Source organism: Clupea harengus, chromosome 2, assembly GCF_900700415.2.
Source record: "Clupea harengus chromosome 2, Ch_v2.0.2, whole genome shotgun sequence".
In the NCBI taxonomy this organism is placed as follows: domain Eukaryota; kingdom Metazoa; phylum Chordata; class Actinopteri; order Clupeiformes; family Clupeidae; genus Clupea; species Clupea harengus.
In genome coordinates, this window is record NC_045153.1 from 25,041,055 (window position 1) to 25,060,970 (window position 19,916).

Here is a 19,916-nt window from a genome sequence, read left to right on the forward strand (position 1 = left end):
CGGCCCTTATCCCAGGTGGAGTGCCTCTGAGAGGGCCGGGGGCTGACTGAAGCCCTGATGAAAGCGTGGCAGAGGGGAGCGATGGAGGCCATCCAGAGCTTGACTCATGCAGGAGAGGACCAAGCGGCTGGCAGCCGAGCCACTCAGCCCCCAGCGTGGCCCACTTTCAGCTGCATCCGGCCTCCTGCTTCTCACCTAATCTTCCCAGCCATTTTCTCCTCCTCTCTCCTCCACACGGAAAAAGCCTCAGGGAGCCAGAGAAGCAGGCCATTTTTATGAGCCTCCTCTGCTGAAGAGGATGGCAACACACACCAGACCAACAAAGCTATGAACACTCTGTGAACACTGCAGCTCATGGGGGGCTGAGGCAGAACCCTTTGATTTATATCACTGTGGATAGCATTGTGTTGGATATCTATCAGCTTTTTATTGTGGGTGTACAGCCCAGATCTGCTTGCTTAAAGAAACATCCATACTGCAGCAACTCCCTCAGGTAGACAGTAATTGGGAGGTTTGTGGCTCTCCTCTGTGGCAGACCTGGCTGGCTCTGTAATGGGGGAGAGAGAGGCCTGTAATGGGGGATGTTTCTGACCCAGGGGAGAGGACTGTTACCTGCTGGAGGATTTGCTCCCACTCATTGTGCTGGGGGGCTGTCACATGTATTCTGTCCAGGCGGTACTGAAGGTCCTCTCTGAGCTGCAGCACCGGGTCCACAGTGGCCAACTGAAATGAACCCCTGTCTGCCTGCAAGAGCAACTCTGTTTGGGCACAGAAAGAGAGAGAGAGCGCATCAACATGATCACCCCTCTCTCATGCAAATATTTAATGCATTAGTGAAGAAACATCAAATCCTAGCAGTCAGAGCGGACATTGACAGCAGATATTCTGTCTAATTGTTTTCTTTCCTTTTTTTTTTAAGTTGCAAAAACGTGGAGGTAGATTTTTCTTCCATGTTCTTTTACTCAATTAGCTGCTGAATCCCTGGCTACATTCACTGCCATTGGAATGCATTTGCCTGTCCAGCACCCTACCTGATCAAGGTATAGCCTTTTTTGAATATGGTCCCATCTGGGAGGAGGCTAGCTCCTCCCCGTGGACCACAACACTAACAACGTAAGTCAATTAAGAAATCAAATACATCTACACATTTCCGAAGCCAATCAATTACATTCTAAAATGTACTTAAATGTATTTAAATTACATTTCGAACCCACAGAATGGTATTAAACGGCATTCAATTAACAATACTGCACTCTAAGGCCTGGCCCCCCTTTATTTGATTTCCTAATGGTCTCTGCCTCATTTCCTGGCGGGAGCTTTGATCTGAAAAATATGCAAGAAGCGCGAGCTGTGTTTGACTGAAGACCTACAAAAAACATAATGGATGAGGCGAAATATAAGTTCTGTGATAATTCGTAAAATAAATATCAAAGCTGTACAAGAAAGTTTGTGAGAGAGTGTCCCTTCTATGCCACTTCAGAAATTAGCCTACCGGTAAGTTACACATTTTAATCACACAGCAAAATAACTTCGCCACCAAACTCCACAAATGTCTGCAGACACCCACGCCTAGGCAACAGCATCACTGTACAGGCAGGACGCTAACGTGTTACGTTTTCATTATAATGAGCAATGCGGCTTCATTGTATCTCCTACAAGGCTCACGATTCAACCTGTGACCGGATGCACAATATGGTGCTTCAAACTTTTGACGAATCTGTGTATTCTGTGCATGTGGTGCTAATCAGCGTGAGGAGTTCTGTTAGATCTTATTAAACAGTTTTCATGTGTGGGCAGTGAGGGCGCTCTCACAGCAGTTGACATGGGACACTGATTAGCACTCCTGAGACAATGGAGAACCCTCAGACGTACTTTCACCCAACATCTCAGCAATCACGCCTCCGTCATGTCCGCCGTCTCCACCGTCCTGTCGTCCCCGCTGTTCCAGAAAATTCTGAAGCTCTAATTCTGCCTTCTCTCTGAAAGTAACAAAAACACAAACTACCTGCCATGACATGTTTGGGAACCACTCCACTGCCTTAAACTAACTCCGAGGCACCATGGTTTTGCTCCGCTCACTTGGAGACACGAAGTGGTATGCAAATTTAAAAAAAAAAAAAAAATGTATCGTGGTTATATCATCGTTGTAATGAAGGTGCTGGTTGACTTTGGCTGCATCCACTTGCTCTGCTGTCTTCGGTGCCTTTTCATTACCGGATCCCACGCATGTGTACACCATTAACCTTGGCTGCCTCAGACATAGTCATTACCCCAGAGCTAGCTCTGCCCTTCTCACTTCACAACACATAACACCAGCGGGACACAAGTCTGATGGCTTTGCTTCATCACTGTGGGAGAGCACTGCAAACCAAAATGCTGCAGAAATGTTCAGCATTATGGCCCTATAGCTACCTGGCTCCCCCTCTCTGTATCTTTCTCTCCAACCTTTATACCACCTCTCTCCCATCTTTCCCCTCCATGGTTCACCTCCACCTCCACTCTCTCCTCCTATACCCACACACTCATATCTGTCTCTACTGCTCTGGACATGCTTCCTTCACTGTCTCCCTAAGCAAGAGATGTAATAAGGAGTCACACCCCATCGATCATTCACATTGGTTTGGCTTGTTTGTCTTCCAATATCCCTTGGCATTAAGTTTTTTAGGGGCCAAGGATGGAGAGAAGGGTTTGAACAGGTGAATGGTGGTGGTGGTGGTGAGTTCTCACAGTGCTCTGGCCAGTCTCTGGTACTCTCTGGCCCACACCGGTCTGTGCTGGCGGAGCAAGCTGCCCTCTCTGCTCTCCTTGGCCGCCTGCTGAGTCCTCCTCACCTGCAAGAAAAACAACCCAGAACAGCCTGACTATTTATTATATTCACCAAAAAGGCGGGCTGCTTTCAAGGAGCTGAAGACAACTCAATTGTACTCAAATTTTATTGTTTAAAAGGCCAATTTACCCCCAAAACCCATGGGACGGTAATAGGTTTCTTAGTGCTTCTGTGTGGTGTGACTAACACAGTGTGCCAAGTGTGCTGAGGCTTATGCAGTTGAACTTCCCCATGTGACTTGAAATAGTATAGTGAGCAATTTGCTCTGTTGCGTTGTAGCTTAGCTTAGCTTAATCTTAGTTTAGTAATTAAATATGCACTGTTGAAGAGATCACACGACCATGTAACATGGGTCCAGAACAACCTCAACATTACAAACACAGACTTTAGTCTTTAGATGAAGCAAGAAGGATAATTCTATTTCCTTAAAAAGCAATATGGAAGACTGCAGCCACCTCTAGCTAAGTGCTGACAGTAGTGGGAAGTCCATGGGGAAAATCCAAATGCATTCCCCAACACTTTCAGTTGCAGATAGCTTTCAGAAGGGCTCTTTATTCCTTTCTGTCTGACGGTGCATGTTTAAGAGAAAATATTCTTCTTCCCTACTGTTGCACACACCATTACAGAGACAGGAGGCTGATAAAAGGAGCAAAAGAGAAACAGAGGAGGAGCCAGTCTTCGGAGTGATGTCATGTTCGCAGATGTTTTGCTGCCTGATAAAGATCTGTTTGTGTGGCCCAGCAGCACGTCTCAGATGTTGCCACTGAGCCCTCCCTGTGCACGAGTGCAAGTGGTAGGAACTCATCATTTGTGTTTCTGGGGTGAAAAGAGGTACTCCAAGGGCTGCCATTTCCATAAATCATTTTTGTGTGTAGCACTGCAGGGAGGTATTTAGGCAACCTTCAAAGCTGGACCTGAATGGGGCCACTGCTGCGAATGAGAACTTCATCTTTGTATTGTTTTTTTCGTGACCAGAGGGCAAGAAAAGTGAGTCAGGTTTTGCCAGTGAGTCAGTCAGAGCATGGATAGAAACAAGTGTTTTTTAGTCTGTGAGAAGTGAGCCTTTTCATCATGGTGTCATCAACCACCTGAGAAGAAAACATACTCTCTAAATTAGAATAGCAAAACAGATCATGGGGAAAACAGTTATAGTTGTTCAGTAGCAGGGAAAAAAAAGTATTACGATCTTTCTGGCTTAGACTTTTAGATCATCTTGTAAAGTCAGAATGGCTTAGCGCTTTACACAGCTCTCTGGATACAGCCCATCCGTGCCTTTAATCAGATTGTGTCTGCACAGGTCACTGGCTCAGATAATTGTACACATCTCTCTTTGAAACAGTGCCCCAATTATACGATGAGGAATCCGCCTGGAGCAAATAAAAAGCTCTTGTGCCATCCCTCTACTCGACGCTGGTATTGTGCACAGAACCATTTTAGGAGAAATATGCAATGATTTTATATTAGAATGGCGCAGACATAATAATGGGACAAAGACTCGCTGTCTAAAAATCATAACCCATAATTTCAGCATGCCAATACCAGGCTATTAATGTGGCTATTAACCTGGTACATGACAAAGCACCCACACAAAAAAACGATATAGATGTATTGAGTCTCAGTGTGATTTGCTGTCATTTTATTTAAGTAATTCAGGTCACACCAGCATGGCCCAGACTACTAAAACCTCCCTTTTCTCACCTCAAAACAGAGGAAAATCTACTATGTAAGAGATTACGCATGGAGCAATGCTCTCAAAAGTAAACAGAATACCACAGTTTGTCAATGTCATTACCCATTTTTCCCTTTGGGGAAACCTGGGAGATATAAACTGGAGATATGAACCTTTTCTTTCTTTTATCTTCTCCTTTTCAGTATCCTCTATCCCATCCTGAAAGAAGGGAGTTTACACACACATGCAGCAGCAAATACACACACACACACACACACACACACACACACACACAGTACACAGGCTTTTTCACAGAATGGAGAATTCCTCATTTCCAGCGTGCTGACCTCTTGGATCTTATCAGGATTCCTCTCCTGTGGGAGATTTAAAAGACTGCGTATCGAGGACCCTCCCACTCTTACTCGAGAGCGGATCTGATCATCTCCCGAGGCATCTCGCGGCCATTTATTCTCTCTCCCTCTGCTTTCACCGGCGGGGGAAGCGCACAGAAAAGCCTGCCTTTCAGCGGGGCAGGCATATGCAAACACAGGCTGCCTTATCTGGGCCATGCAGGGAGCTGAATTGGAGCGCGCTATGGGCGAGTCATAATGAGAGAGCAAAGCACCGCCGTCACCGTTTACCAATTAAAACACTGCAGGTCGACAAGCATAATCCCCACTGCCCTCAGGGTTAACTTTTCAAAGAGGCAGGATGCTGGGGGGATGGGAAACTATGAACTTCAAACAGCTTTTTATGGCTGGTGTGCTACTCAATTTATGAATATGGAGAGTCAGTGTACTGCTTCTTTGGTTTAGTCCAAATTTGAATTTTTTTGAGAGAAACCCCATGTGTTGCATAAGGGTTCTTGTTCTTGTTATATAATAGGGCAGGTCCTGCTAGATCCCTGAGGAGTGTTGGGTGTGTGTTTGTGTGTGTGTGTATGTGTGTGTGTGTGTGTGTGTATGAGGGTTTGCATCTGCGATGATGTTTCATTGTCTGCATGTGTTACAAATCTGTCAGGTTGATTTTGTTTCACATTCATCACTGGCTTTCACCTCCTCCAGCTGGATGTTGCCCCATCACACTAATGGCTTCAAGAAGTAAAGCACTGCAATGTGGACAACATCAGATGAGGAATGCGAACAGAACTGCAAACACAGTCACCTGGCAAGTTTTACTAAATAATTCCTCATTTGTTATGTCAGTTCTCTCCTGATTAGCCAAAGAAATCTCATGAGAAATACATTTGCTTATCAGACCGATAACAAATGTGTCCCACTTCCCACTTAAGTGTTTCTTTTAACAAACTGAGTCACATATTTTTGCCATTTCATAACCATGGGTACCTGGAAAACTATAGTGCAGTGTTGCTATTATAATAAAAGGGCTTGGCTTCAGATTGAATAATGAACAAGTTCTATTGCAACTAATTGTACCTTTTCCTCAATGTGTTGTGATGTAATCCGTTTGGCCTCCAGCATGGCCTGCAGCTGTTCGTATTGAACTGGTTTATACTTTGAGCTTCCCAGTCCATCCCTCAAGCGCAGGGTCAGCTTTTCTGTGTCAACAACAGTTGACAGCAAACAAAATAGCATTAGTAATAAATGACATGAGCAGGCAGAATTATAGTGTCATAAACAGCTAGCCAGACAGTCAGGGCCTTTACAATCCCCGGTGGTGGTTTTTCTGGTGATGACAAAGTAGTACTTGGATGGAAAGAGAAACAGAACCGAGCCAATATGCTACAGGGGTTCAGCCTTGGGAGCACAGACTGGGCGTCGTCATAATGGGGACATTAAGTGATGGGAAGCAGTGGTTGCAAATTTAGTTTCCCTGTGCAACAAGGGGAGGCGTGGAGAAATGCTGTTAGATCAGAGTCTGGAAAAGCACAACTATCTCTGCGTCAGACATCCTCAATTGGGCAAATACCTGTTGCCTACTTACATCGGAATGTGCAGAGGAAATAAAAAGATAAGGGGAACAGTAGGTCTGAGATGACTTACCCAAATCATCAGCTCTGTGGCTTGTTATGAAACCTCGCAGATCTCTCCCACTCATTGCTGTCTCATCTGTTATTCGACATAGTGTGACTTAAAAGAAAGGATTCCATACATGTAAAGATATCACTGAACGCCACCTAATTCTCAAAAAAGATTATCCTACTCCCTCAAAGTAGTACTGAAAGGTCAAAAATGTCATCACAATCCTTTTTTGGAAGCTGCTTTAATCTGCTTACCTTTTAAGGATTACAATGGCAAAACAAAAGTTAATGGAAGAAAGTGCTATCTCAAAATATTCACCCACAAACAGCCCATTCAACACCAAAGTTGTGCCGGAAGGGATTACAGAAATAACCTTTTAAACTGACATTGTCTTACTGAATCTCCAGGGCAAAATTGGTGTCACTCTATGATCCCTGGTGATATCTCAAGGGCAGGCTTATTGAAAACATGACTGTCATTCTCATCTTCAGTTGAACTCCCTGTATATCAATATTCAGTGTGTTTGTTACCAATTATTATTATATTATATTATTATTTCACCTTGTATAACTCTTAGCGCAGAGTGTGTATATTTTTCCTAGCAGAAAATGAACAAGCGCACCACTGACAGCGAGACAACGACTCAGTCAGAGACTGACATGTCACAATCAATTGCACAGGGGGGGAGAGGGGGCTGGCGAATGAACCAGCGGAAGCAAGAAATTATTTCTCTTGATGTTTGATTATCGTGTAGTGCTCTGAAATGTCTCTCCCCCCTAGCACAGCACAGCACAGCTCACTCACTGCTCCTTTCTCTATCTATTGTATTACATTAGGCTAATAATTCCATTCAGATAAGTGAGCTAAAATACATTTTGCAAAATGTGCAGCTGAGAGAATAATATTCTGTCTTTTTCCTGATGTTCACAAAACAATGTAGGCTAACCGTTCAAGCATTGGCACACATGCTTGGCTATTTCTGTTGTAATCCGCTGGAGGTAGTAGCCTACATTCTGTTTCCCCAGAACAAACTACAAGTAGCCTATGACTATACGACAATTCTGTCCGGTAGTCACCTGGCACACAACCTGTAGCATAATTCGCGACTACATTTTGGAAATTAGATATAAAAAAAAACAAGAACAATATTCAACAATGCAACTTTATGCAACTATGTCTGTAGAACTGTGCGGCTCTAAATGTCGTCAGCATTGATTTTCCTATCAGAATCACTGTCCCTCTTGATCAATTACAATTGATTGAATAACGTTAATCTCATGACAAAATACTACACATTACTACAGAACATCTTGATTTAGTCATTGAGCACGGATACCGATACACACTTGAACTTGAGATAGCAGCTCTTAGTGAACAGTTACATTGTTTTCTGGGCATCAGGGAAAAGATATCGACACAGAAACATTAACTCTGAAAATTACCTTGTCGACGCTTCCCGGTTGACAACATTTGTAACCAAGGAAACTGTTGTTGCTTTTGCCATTGGCCAATTCAACAACAAGTCTATCCAATCATCTGTTCGCGACTGCATCCTAGGTCCAATGATCTCTGTCGCTCCAAAACCACATTACGGTGACGTCATGCATACTCGAATTGCTTCGGAGTAGAAGCGGGGTGGAAAGGAGAAACCTGTCTCCTGATTATGGAGACGAGTTTGCCTGGTCGGTATTCACACGGATAGGACTGGACCAGTCTTCTGTAAGAGCTCATAGCATTCTGACATATTTACATGTTCCAATGGAGTTCTGCGCCGTAAAAGATCAACTACTATAACATTCCTCCTCAAGGTATGAACTTTAAAAAAATTCATGCATTTGGCTGAGAATAGAGTAGGCTACCTTTCGCATGTAACATGGGACTACACCGCTTGAGCCACTCGCACGATCTGGTGCAAGACTAGGTATAGGGCTATCACTTTGCGTGGTCTTCTTGCATGTGTAATAAAGAAACGTATCTTAACAAGTGAGAGAGGATCTGATACTGAACACTGATAATCTCTCTCTCGTGACTGGCTTAGGCAAAGCACACTTTGTGGGACCTTTAGGCAATCGACTAAATGTTTCGTGCAGTTACTCATCTTTCTTTTCCTGAAATTGCGACCTCGCCCTACTACAAGCTCTCTTCACTTTGTTGGACCGGGACGTTTGCTTTATAACCCATTCAGACTTGACTTTCTAGCGCGCTTGTCCTTGAATGTAGTGATCTCAGCCGAGGCAACTGAATAGGCAGGCAGGTGAGCTCTGTGACGGAATCTTAGGAATGCGAGGTCGTTGATAGGCGGAGTTACGTGCGGTTCTCTTCTTTCTGAGTTCGTCCAGTGTGTATGCCATATGGACGTCATATATGTAGGGACAAAATGTGTATCTCACGCGTTGTGGTGCACATGTTGAAGTGTACAGAGATCAGTCAGATCGTGGTTTAAACATGGCATGTTTTCATAGTTTTCTGGGAGTGTGGGTTAGGTTGGATTGGATTTGCAGTCGATCTGTTACCTTTTGAAAATGACCTTTAAAGATCTTCCAAGAGGATTTCACAGACTTGTTTTGCAGTCTAGGCAATTTCTCAAAAATGTGATCATCAGACTCACATGTTCTCACCCTCAAATATGTGATTGAGCTCTGACAAACGTTTTTATTCAGTAACCTACTGCTCCAGTGTTATCAACACAATGTTCCATGCCCGACTCCAGGTTTACACAACCTGAATCCACGGAAACGAAGGCGAAGCATGTTTGAACACATTGCGACGCTATTGACGGCAAAAGAGCAAGGCGTGTCAGTTTAGAGTCGAAAATCCCCCAAAGAATTGAACCTGTGTTAATCTATTGTCACTTCCATAATCAAAGAAGATCGATAAACAACTGTTAACTTCCTATGTAGTTCCAATTTTAGTCAAAATACGCAATCCCTAAATATGCCTGCCAGTCTCTGCATTGGACAAATAATAAATTCTCCCAAGGCATACATAAGAAAAATAATGTGTTACAGTTTGTACTTTCAACTTGAGTAGCCATAGGCTACATTTCATGTAAATCTGGTGACTTTCTTTTCCCGGGGTGCTGATGGCCTAAACTACATGCAGAGGAACTGACCTGGCCTCTGTAAGCGTCCTTAAGGAGTGCTCCATGAAAAAAAAAAAAAAAAAAAAAAAAGTTCTGCATCCAAAATGTCACTGCAGTGCTCCACTTTATGCAGTAGAAAAGTTACATTGTATCTGTGGACCATCAAGAGGGTAAAACTTTGACTAATTTCCTGCCTTAAAAAAAAGGCATTCAAAGCCGTTTCCTTCTCTGCTGACTAGATGCTTTTGCTGCCTTGAGTGGAGTCAGAAAGGTGGCTTTTGTTTTTATGCTTTGCTAATCCCCCCACTCACTCCTGCACCTTTGAATCGGTTCCAGTATGGGCAGGCTCCATAGTCTGGGCTGGTATTTCAAGCTTTAGAGGCTTCACTGACTGCATGAATGATTATTTTTGTTCATGTGCCACAGTTTTTGCCGGTGCAGTTGCCACAGATGGCATCCGTCCAGGCCTTATAGTGTAATTCAGTGGAGTTATGTAAGATTTCACTTGTGATAAACCTCACACAATTCTCTGATGAATCTCAATTGTAAGTACCAATCCTCCTGGTTATGTCACTCAAGGACATGTAAATTAATCCCGGCTCATTGATATTTTATGCTTTCGCATAAAAATTTGTGGTGACTTTGTGGTGCATGCCTGTACTGGCCTGTAATCAAATGACATCAGGCCTCCTTTATGACAACAACAATAAAACAATACGTCTGCATGTAGCTCTTTTCAAGCATTAAGCAGTTTAATGGAGTCAAGTGAACAAACGAATCAAGGCAGTCATAACAGTATAGTAATTAAAATAACACAGAGGATAGACCAGCTCCAGAAAGGGCATATGGCAGATCACAGTCCATCTCCGTCTCTCCAGCCATACAAATAAATACACATAAAAGGCATTCATATTCTGACACAAAGTGTCATGTAGAATGTCAGCAGCTGGAAGGGCGTTCATTTTTAACGCTGTCTGTTGACTTCATTGTGATGACGCTTGTGAAATATATGGTTCAGCCACATATACCATGGCCATTTCAAGACTCTCTAAAATTTGAAATGGCCTCTTGAGCTCGGAGTAGAGGCCACACGAGGTCTCTCCATTCACGTGTCCCAACATACGCAGCCGCTCACCATCCCATGAGCTCATCTGTTATACGTGTCAGGTTAAATGTAATGGGCCACAACTCATCCAAAGCAGTGGAGCAAATAGTGACTGTTGAGGCAATAAATTAATTGGGTGAAATTAACTTTTTATGAATGTTAATATCATGCTAATTTAAATTGGGCTTTAGTTGGGGGTAGTCGCGAAAGTACTCAGCAACCCAGCCCAAGGTCAGATGTAAGTCGTGACAGTATGTCACCCCATTTTGGATCGTCTTGTTTTTTTCTTTTCTTCACTCTGTCTGCCTGTCTGTCTGTTTCTTATTCACTGTCTGTGTGTCTCCTCTCTTTTTTCCTTCCCTTGCACCGGCATTTATGGGGGATGGGGGGGGGGGGGCATTGCTGTGTCTCCTCGTGATCCACATTACCCAACAAACTCACCAACAGCTGACGACTATCGAAAGAATCCAGTTAATCAGACAAACTTAACATTTCTCATGGGGCAAGAGAGAGGACCTGAAGAAAAAGCTCCACACTCACAAACACCCCTTTGTGCAGTTGGCTTCTCGCAATGAGTATTCTTATCCTCTGCTCTTAAGTGCAGTCCTGAGGAGATGAACAGTATCAAACTAACTGGAGTTTAGAATAGGAGAGAAGAAAGCCCAGACACACCAGAATCAACTGTTTTTCTGCTGTTTGCCTGAAATGTGTTTTCCCCAGGGCATCTTGCTGTTATGATTCTAAAGCTTACATCAAAATGTGGTTTCAATTAATGCACTGCACTGCAATGTCAAGACTATTAATGCTTGGGAATGGATAGATTTGTTTTTCTTTTCAAATAAGCACAGCCTGTTGTTGAGGATCAGGCATAGCCCAAACATAGTCATGTTGTGTGCTTTCACTAGCTTTTGTTGTTGTTTTAGGATTGGTGTGATTGTGCTCGAGCCCACGCTGTGGTCAGATTATACTTAACCGGAACTGACATCCATTGAATAGGTCTTTTTTTTAAAGGCCCCTCCCCAGTGCGACCTGGCCAACAGTCACACACCAGAACTCAGGGTCACTCAGTGGTTAAGACTGACACCATCACATATCTACAGTACATTGCGTATCTAAACAGTATAACGTGATGCGATCTTTGACTGCTACATTAGTAAATATTTTTGTATCTTGTGACGAACAAGATAGAAGGCCTTTTTACACAGAGTTTTCAAGGCTGGAATATTGCGCCATTCTTTCCGCCTCGCCGTTCTGTGTACGGTGATGGAATGGGTTTCGTTGTTGTTCCACCTCTGAGCCGCCAGCGGAGGTAGTCACAGAGCCGAAGCAGCATCTGTGTTAAAAGGGACAGCTGGCATGGAGGTCCATGGGTGTGATGCAGCACAGCAGTTAACCAAAATGAAGCAAGAGTACTGTGTTGTCAGGACAAACATATCCAGTATGATAGGCTGTGCAATTAATCAAATTCTGATTATGGCTTCCAACGATTATGAAAATGGCGTAATCAAGTTAAAACTATTCATGTGCCACATTTCGTTTCGCAATGATGCTCTCGTTTTGTCTTGTGTTATAAATCCAGTGCACTCATTTACTTCACAGCATTGCACTTTCGCCCCCCTCCCTAAAACTTCAGGCCAGGTGTTTGTGTGAATGTTATCGCATCCAGTATCTTGTTGGACTATCTCATATACTTGCCTTATATCTCATACTTTCTTAAGGTTTTCATGTTTTCTTCCTGCAGATGTATCCAACAAGGGTGTGGTATGAGTAGTGGCCCTAATGAGAATTGGGGTACACCTGAGAGCAGAGGCTACGTCCGCACTAATACACTTTCATTTTAAAATGGCCTCCGTCCAGACGAGCATTTTAGCTCTGTATCAGAAATAATCTCCATCCATACTAACACACCTGAAAATGGAAGAAACCCTTCGGAGCAAATCAGAGAAGGATACGTTGTGACTGAAAAGACCCAGTCAGGAAGTCTGTCTGCATCATCGGTGTCTGCATCATCGTTTGCAAAAGTCTCAGTTTCTGCTCGTCTACACCAAAATGCCAACCCAGAGTGTTCATGCTAAAGTGGGGAGGGCAGCATTTCCAAAAGTCTCCGTTTTAGGGTCTCGAAAACTCCAGAGTAGTAAGGACACCAGGCGTAAATGTAGCAAAAGTGATGCGTTTTAAACTAAAACCTTTTAGTGTGGATGTAGCCACAGTCTCTTCTGCCTCTACGATCATCACTTCACATGACTCGGTGGATAAAACCCCTTTTGAACTCTTATAACTCTCCATTCTCTCAGGATCTTCAAATCTGTGGTGCATTCATCTTGTTTCCCCACAGCCAAGCCTTTTTGAGACAATGGAGATCATAGAGGCTCTGTTGATGGTGTTATTGTAGTTATGATTATCAGAGCTCATAATCTGTAATACATCCAGGTCTTTGCCTTCTTTTTGACCCCATCATAGAGTACCTCTCAGGCCAAGTTCTGTAATGCCTTTGTTTAGATCATATCTCTATCCAGTCCTTCCTAACTTGTAAGCTCCAAGTTCCCTGACGTCATCCTTGGCACCTCTCAGCCTGCAGCCCCCTTAGAGGGTAGCGGCTCTTTAACCACATCGTGACCAACAGGTGAACCTGTTCCGTTCAGTATACTTTGAACCTTGGTGCAATCTAGAGAACCAGCCCACATTTCCACCAGTTTTCTGTTGGTGGAAAAGGGGTATCAGGGAATATCCAGTAGTGATGTGCAGGTGTTGTTTAATGTCATGTTGTTCCTATGTGCACATTCCTGATGAGGTCCTATCATCTTGGCCCCTCTTCCACTTCCTCTTTGTCTCTCTATTTTGTTCATACATTATGCCACTTCTGTTCTGTTCAGTGTACATAATGGGCTTCTTAACGGCATTATTGTGGGGGTCTTTGTATAAAAACTAGTCCCTAGTCAGAATGCCCCGGGCATTACTTTGTCCCAGCTTTAGTCCCAGGTATAGTCTGTCTCACTGTATGAGCTCCTAACTTGCTCTATTTACTGCATCAGTCCAGAATTGACTAAATAATGTGTATTGTTTGCCGCAGTATATGAAAATGTGCACCACTTCAGCTAAATATGTAGTAATTGAGCATTTGCATCATCAGGGAGCATATCCAGCTTTTCATTCTTTTTAAGTGGCGCTGGGCTGCAGACCTGTGCGAGGCATTGTGGGAATAACAGGGGAACCAAGCGAGGGGAGAGAACATGCTACTCATTTGCATAATAGTGCTTTTTTTCATTGGCGTGGATCGAGCCAAGCTCTTTTTCTATGGAGCTGGGTGGCAGAAGTGAATTGTTGGATTGACAGTTGAGTGGGGGGTTCATGCTTTCAGCAGAGAAATTCAACGCTCTTTTGCAGATGAGATGCATACAATGCTGGGACACAGCCAATGAAAATGGCCTGTCTGTTGTGATGTCTTCTCTTAGAGTTTGGAGGCAGTGGAAATGGCCACCATGACGACAGTGGTTTGTGTCTTCTGAAAAACGTCCCTTTCAAAGAAGGTTGCTAGTGGTGGGTTGGAATCATGTGGCAATAATGTTTTCTTTTTCTACACATAAAAATGTATGCATTCCATGTGGTTACTGAATGTAATCACAACAAATTAATCATAGGCAATATGTCACAGGCCACAACTGGACCACTACATAGAGATAGAGCATCACATCTCCCATAGATCTTTGGTGGCAAGGGGTTAGTCCATCCAATGAAGTACAGTGAAAATGCACTTGAGGAAAGTTGTAATCAATCATCATCATTACTTCTGGGAAACCTATTTTAATATCAGATGATTTCACTAAATTACAGAGCTTCTGGCTGAGGTTGCTCCTTTGGGTTGGGTGTGTCTTGATAATATTGTGTGAAGCCTTCAGTTCATTTTTTCCCTCTCCTGCTTTTCCTCTGTCCCATTTCAATTCTGGAACTAGTGAATTAGTCTCTGGACAACTATAACCAAGTTGTAGAGTACAGGAATTCTGCTGAGTCTATGTAATATATTCACATTCTATCACACATCCTCAAATCATTTTTGACAAGGAACTGACAGTAGAGTACCGTTAAAGGTTGCTGAATTTATTAACAGAAGCAGTTTTATTGACAAATATGACTGATGCAGCACAGTCGATCATTACCATAATTGTCATCCCGCTGTTATTTCAGCATAAATACCCACCATATTTTTATTCCTGACTTTCTAGAGTCTCCTGGTAAGAGAGTCCTTCTGCGCTATCTTAAAGTTCCATCACTGTCACCAGAATAAAGGGGAAAAGCAAGACTTTGCCTTACCTTTCACATGTTTACAGCACGTGTCAGTATGGCAGTGCTGTTTGCATTCTGTCAGTGGACCAGTGATTTTTGTGGCTGGGCATTTTGGGGCTTCTCTCCCCTGCTGAGCCGACGGGACATGTAGATAGCTTTGCTGAAAGCTCTCCAGACTCCTAGCTTTGGTTGGATCCAGGGCGTCAGAAGATAATACACGGGACAAAACATGTCAGCGCTTTTGTGAGATTAGGTGCACAATGGAGGTTTGTCCGGTCAAAAAGCCCAGCAGAGACCGGCCCCACTGAGTCCGAATACTGAACGCCCCGTTTCAGCCCCTCCGGCGCAAGATGAGAAGCAGTGGACGCCAAGAAGGGAAGGAAAAGCAGATCTTAATATTAAAATAGTTCCAGTCATTGCTAAAGCCATCTTAGTTACCAGAAGTGGGTCTTTCACGAGAGGGTGCCGCGCTAAATACTTTAAATCTGGGTTATCTTATCACTGTCAGAGCCTAGTCTCCAGTTGCACAACCGATGGAAAACAACCAAAGGGGACAAGCTGTCTTCTAGAGGAGCGTATGGAGTAACAAGACCCCTGGAGGATTTTCTGCTGCGGTTGAATATTGAAGTGCATGACATAAACTGGAATGACACCTTATGATGCACGCACAGTTGTTATGCCTGAAGTCATATACCCGTGAGTAATGTATGCTTTTCTGGGAACCCGACTACATCTGAGTTTGCTTTGCAGCTTTTTTTCTGTCCTGGTCATTTAGTATGTCATGAGATGGGAAAACAAATATGTTACTATATTTACATTTTTTTGAATGTAAAGTGTTGTAGCTCTGCCCTCAATATTTAATAAGACTTCCGTATGTATAGTCAAGAGAGTTGTCCTAGTGTTTGTATTTATGCACGGCTGCCAGATTTAGTCTGCAAGCGATGGCATCTTTCCTATGCTGGTCTCTGAAAATTCCAAGGGTCATGTGAGATGATGTCAGCTCTATGCAGGTTCCCCCCCGGGTTTAAAACAGAAACCTGAGCTGCCGTAATGTTACCCGCTATAGGTCTTTGTTGTTCACACAGCCCACAGAAGAGTTAAAAAAGGCAGGTGTCAGTACACATAAATGTAAGTGTGTGCTGGCTGGCTGGTTGGACCGATGCTCAGATGACTATTAACAATTCATGGTTTGACACAGCGACTTTTCAAAACTGCACGACACAGTTTGACAGACTCAATCCGTTACCACAACGTAAAAGCTAATTAGTCAACAGGTTGGTAACTTGCTTTCGAGGAGACAAAATCTCCAGGGGTTCCATTGTAGGGCTTTCATTCTAACTACAAAGAGGAAAAAAAAAACCGGAATGAGTCCTCGAATAACCTGCAATTTGCTGTGTCTTCATAGTGTCTGAGAAGTTGACATTTAGCAGAGGATAAACTGAACCGTGGCTGGTATGCTAACAGCTATGCATTATAGCAGGCAGTGCCTATTTTCCTCTCTGTTTGGCCTGTGAATGTGTCGCTGGCAGGGAAAGTGCTCATATCAGCCTTTTTTAGTCTGCCTGCCTCTGACCGCATAAAGCCACAGTTCCTCTACTCCAGTTCAGATAAACTAACAGCTGCACATTCCTTCCTAAAAGTAGTTAATACAAAAATTATATCTTTGTTTTTTACATGTACTGTATGTTCCAAAAACTGAGCTTGGCACAATCCTCTTTTGCTGGGCTATTGAATTGCAAAAGATGACTTCATGACCGTTATGAATACCATTATTTATACTGTCAATTATGAATACAATTCAAAATACTATGCCCCTTGGCTCGAGCCATCCTCACTTTTGACCGATTTACAGCTCTCTTTTCCAGTCGCTACACGTTGATGTTCATCTATTAGCCAAATGTTACGCCATTTTACTGTATGTTTGCTTGAATGATGTTGAATGTGACTGTTCTTTGTGGGTTGCTCTGCCCGGAGGCAGTAAATTCCTGCCAGTGCGTTTGATAAAGCTCCTCTGTGCTAGTAAGTCTCCAGTGCCCTCTATGAATCATAGCTGGGGTCACAACGAAGAGGAAATTTGTTTTACTGACCTGTTGGGCGGTGATTTATATTTCAATTAAATCCCGCCCGATAGATCCTTCGACTCTGTCCTGCCGACCACTTCCACCATCTCCACCCCCCAATTCCACCTCAGAATTCTCTCCCCCATGGGTGTGTCTGCTTTTCTGTTGGCAGAATTGTACACATCACAGAAGGTAGGGCAGTTTCATCAAATATGGCGGCATACCCCTGGACGCGTAGCACAGTCGAGAGAGCATGACGTTTTATTTCCCGACCCCTGTGTAAATTGCTTCAAAGGCTAACAGCTGACGGTTGGGAATGGTTTCCATTTTCATTGACATCTCATTTTCCTCCTGTCCTTCTTCCTGTTACTCTATTACTGCCCTCTTCATTTCTTCTCTATTTTCCACTTGGCTTCTTCTAGGTTTTTCTTCCATCAAATGAGCCTCTTTTGTCTAATGATTACTCTTTTGAGTTCAGAATGAAAACATTCAATTCAAGGGCAGTTCCAGTCATACGTAATTCATTATGACAGGAAGTGTTACACCTAAAGGTTTTTGGCAGAAGTTGGTCGTTTTGAAACACTGTGGTTTGTACTAGCATGGGATGGTCACAGAGACTATATTTCCTGCCTCAGATTAATCAATCACTGCTGAGGGGAAGAGACTCTAAATAAAAATACTCTGAATTGAGATCCCTGACCCCACCTGTGAGTGCTTTGAAATCCAAAATGTCAGGACATTTATTCACATCTTCACTGATTTTTAATACCACACTTTTTCTTCAAACAGTTTGTTTGGAAACACTGAATAAAAAGCTGTCCTCAAAATGTAATCTAGAGCATAGCCTAATGCATTACCTGCTGGCCTTTATTTTTCCTTTGTCATATCCAAGCTGTTTAGCCGCGGGTTAAGGTCAGTAATGACAACTTTCTCTGCGCTGATCGGTGCGCTGCGAAGATTCGATGTGACAGGCCTTTTTGATTGTGTCAGGAGGGTAAGATTGGAAAGTCAGAAGTATCAGAGTCAGGGATAGGAGAAGAGGGACGGCAGGGGAAAATGACATTTCAGACCGCGGCTGTCAGAAACATCACACACAAACACACACACACACACACACACACACACGTTCTCACACATACACACCCGTTGTCAGGATGGCACGGTGTATCTGACACTGAAAATATCCTGGCTGACGTTAACTGCAGGCCCTGTCTGTCACAGCTGTGGTGGAATAAACAGTGAGCGATTCCATCCAATCTACTGCAAGCATGAAAATGTGGCGTTTTTGAATAAAACTGGGGAATAGTGTTTTTTTGCATGGCGGCTTGTTTTCTCAGCTGTGGTGTGGACAGCGGGGTGAGACAGGTGGGAGGGGGTGGGGCACTGGCAGGGCTGGGGGGGGTGAGTCACCAAGGTGGAGTAGGGGTGTAGGCTGATCACAATCAAAGTGGCCTGGCTCCTTCCCTCACCTATAGCTGAATATAGCAAAGAGAAACAACAGGGAGGCTGGGGCTAGACACACACGCACACACACACACACACACACACACACACACACACACAGAAATGCCAAATGTTTGGCCAGTACATTAATGTGTGGATGTAGGGCAGGGGCTTCAGTACTGACTAGCGGGGCCATAAATCCAACTCTAAAGCAGGCATTCACCTCAGACAACGTTTTTCAGGGAGAAATATGCAGCAGTGAAAAACGCAGTAACTGTTATTAAACTCCCCTCCCCCGTTCTTCGTTTTGTGCACAATTATCCCCAACAAACCCCTCATTTAAATGGATGGCAGCTCGTCTTCCCCTGACCTCCAGGCCACGCGCTCCGAAGCTGGGAGTATTTAATAAGCACTGCTAATGCAAATGGACTGTCAAGAGGGACTTCTCTCGCTCGCTCGCCGGTCCTCTTTTCCCCTCCGCCCGGCCCTGCTGCCGTTCGCTCTGCTGCCATGCCGCAGCTCAGCTCAGCTGACGTGCAGCGCTGCACTCTACTGTACCGGGCTCTCACCCTGCAGCCCCTGTTTAAGAGCTGCTCCCCTGGATTAATATGGGCTGTGAAGGAGCTGTTTTCTCAATGTCAGCCTGTCTCTTCTCCTCCCTTGAGGCGAAGTTGCTTTAAAAAAAGTTGGGCTTGAGTCGTTTGCATGAGTCATGCTACCAGGATATCTTCTGCTTGTCTACATGCCACTTGAAAGGGCAAGCTCTTTGCTCATAAGAATCGAAAGTGAATGATCTCCAGGCCATACAATGCAATGCCATACAGTGTGTGTGTGTGTTTGTGCGTGCGTGCACATGTATATTTTAATAAACTGAATTCAAAGGTCATGCTTTTTTTTTTTTTTACTTTAGATGAAGAAAGGTTTGATCATGTGTTTGCTTACATCACAGTAGGAGTGATCTCTCTCTCCTCTCTCCCCCCTTCTCTGCAGGAGTGCGTGTGCCCTTGTCAGAGCGAGTCTGAAATGCGACAATTTGCTGCACAGTCTGAGAGTCTCACGTCATTGTTACTGGTGGAAGGCTTTTCCCCCTAGTTATGTTGCCTGCCTTGACATGCCGTTTCAACTCGGTACTATTCTTTTGATTACAACAAACGTGCTTCATCAGCTGACAGTGTCACTGTAGTATCAAGGGAAGAGTATATACAGTGCCAAAGCTCTCTCTGCATCAGTCTTCATTCTGTTTCACTCGTGCTGGTCTCCCCAGATGAGTGTGTCTGTTGTGATCATGTTGACTCGTGACTGAAGGGAAGAGTGACAAAGTGTACCCAGCGGACAGGCTTGTCAGACGAGAGGCTGCTGCGCCGTGGGGCGGCGTGTGTCCAGGAGGAAGCGTTGTCAATTGGAATGACTGACCTTAGGCAGGGCCAAGCAGGATTGATTGGATCTAGATGCATGTGACTTTTAATC

At 44.0% G+C, this 19,916-nt stretch overlaps 2 protein-coding genes across 8 annotated transcripts in view; one reads left to right on the forward strand and one right to left on the reverse strand.

The window, feature by feature from the left end:
- LOC105907949 (coiled-coil domain-containing protein 148) overlaps positions 1-8,093 on the reverse strand; it is a 30,093-nt gene extending 22,000 nt beyond the window's left edge. Inside the window, exons 1-6 of the mRNA XM_012836354.2 lie at positions 7,921-8,093; positions 6,500-6,586; positions 5,933-6,054; positions 2,728-2,831; positions 1,873-1,979; positions 613-758 (exon numbers count right to left, since the gene is read on the reverse strand). Coding sequence (XP_012691808.2) covers positions 613-758; positions 1,873-1,979; positions 2,728-2,831; positions 5,933-6,054; positions 6,500-6,586; positions 7,921-7,948 — 594 coding nt within the window. The 5' untranslated portion in view covers positions 7,949-8,093. The remainder of the gene's footprint in view (positions 1-612; positions 759-1,872; positions 1,980-2,727; positions 2,832-5,932; positions 6,055-6,499; positions 6,587-7,920) is intronic.
- Positions 1,374-19,916, forward strand: part of LOC105908032 (plakophilin-4) — a 90,042-nt gene continuing 71,499 nt past the window's right edge. Inside the window, exons 1-3 of one of the 7 annotated variants that reach the window (XM_031558121.2) lie at positions 1,374-1,494; positions 3,454-3,620; positions 5,561-5,663. In XM_031558121.2, coding sequence (XP_031413981.1) covers positions 5,633-5,663 — 31 coding nt within the window. In that variant the 5' untranslated portion in view covers positions 1,374-1,494; positions 3,454-3,620; positions 5,561-5,632. Of the gene's footprint in view, positions 1,495-3,453; positions 3,621-5,560; positions 5,664-8,117; positions 8,287-19,916 lie in introns of those variants that run through there. The other 6 variants (XM_031558118.2, XM_031558122.2, XM_031558120.2 and 3 more) reach the window with 6 other exon arrangements.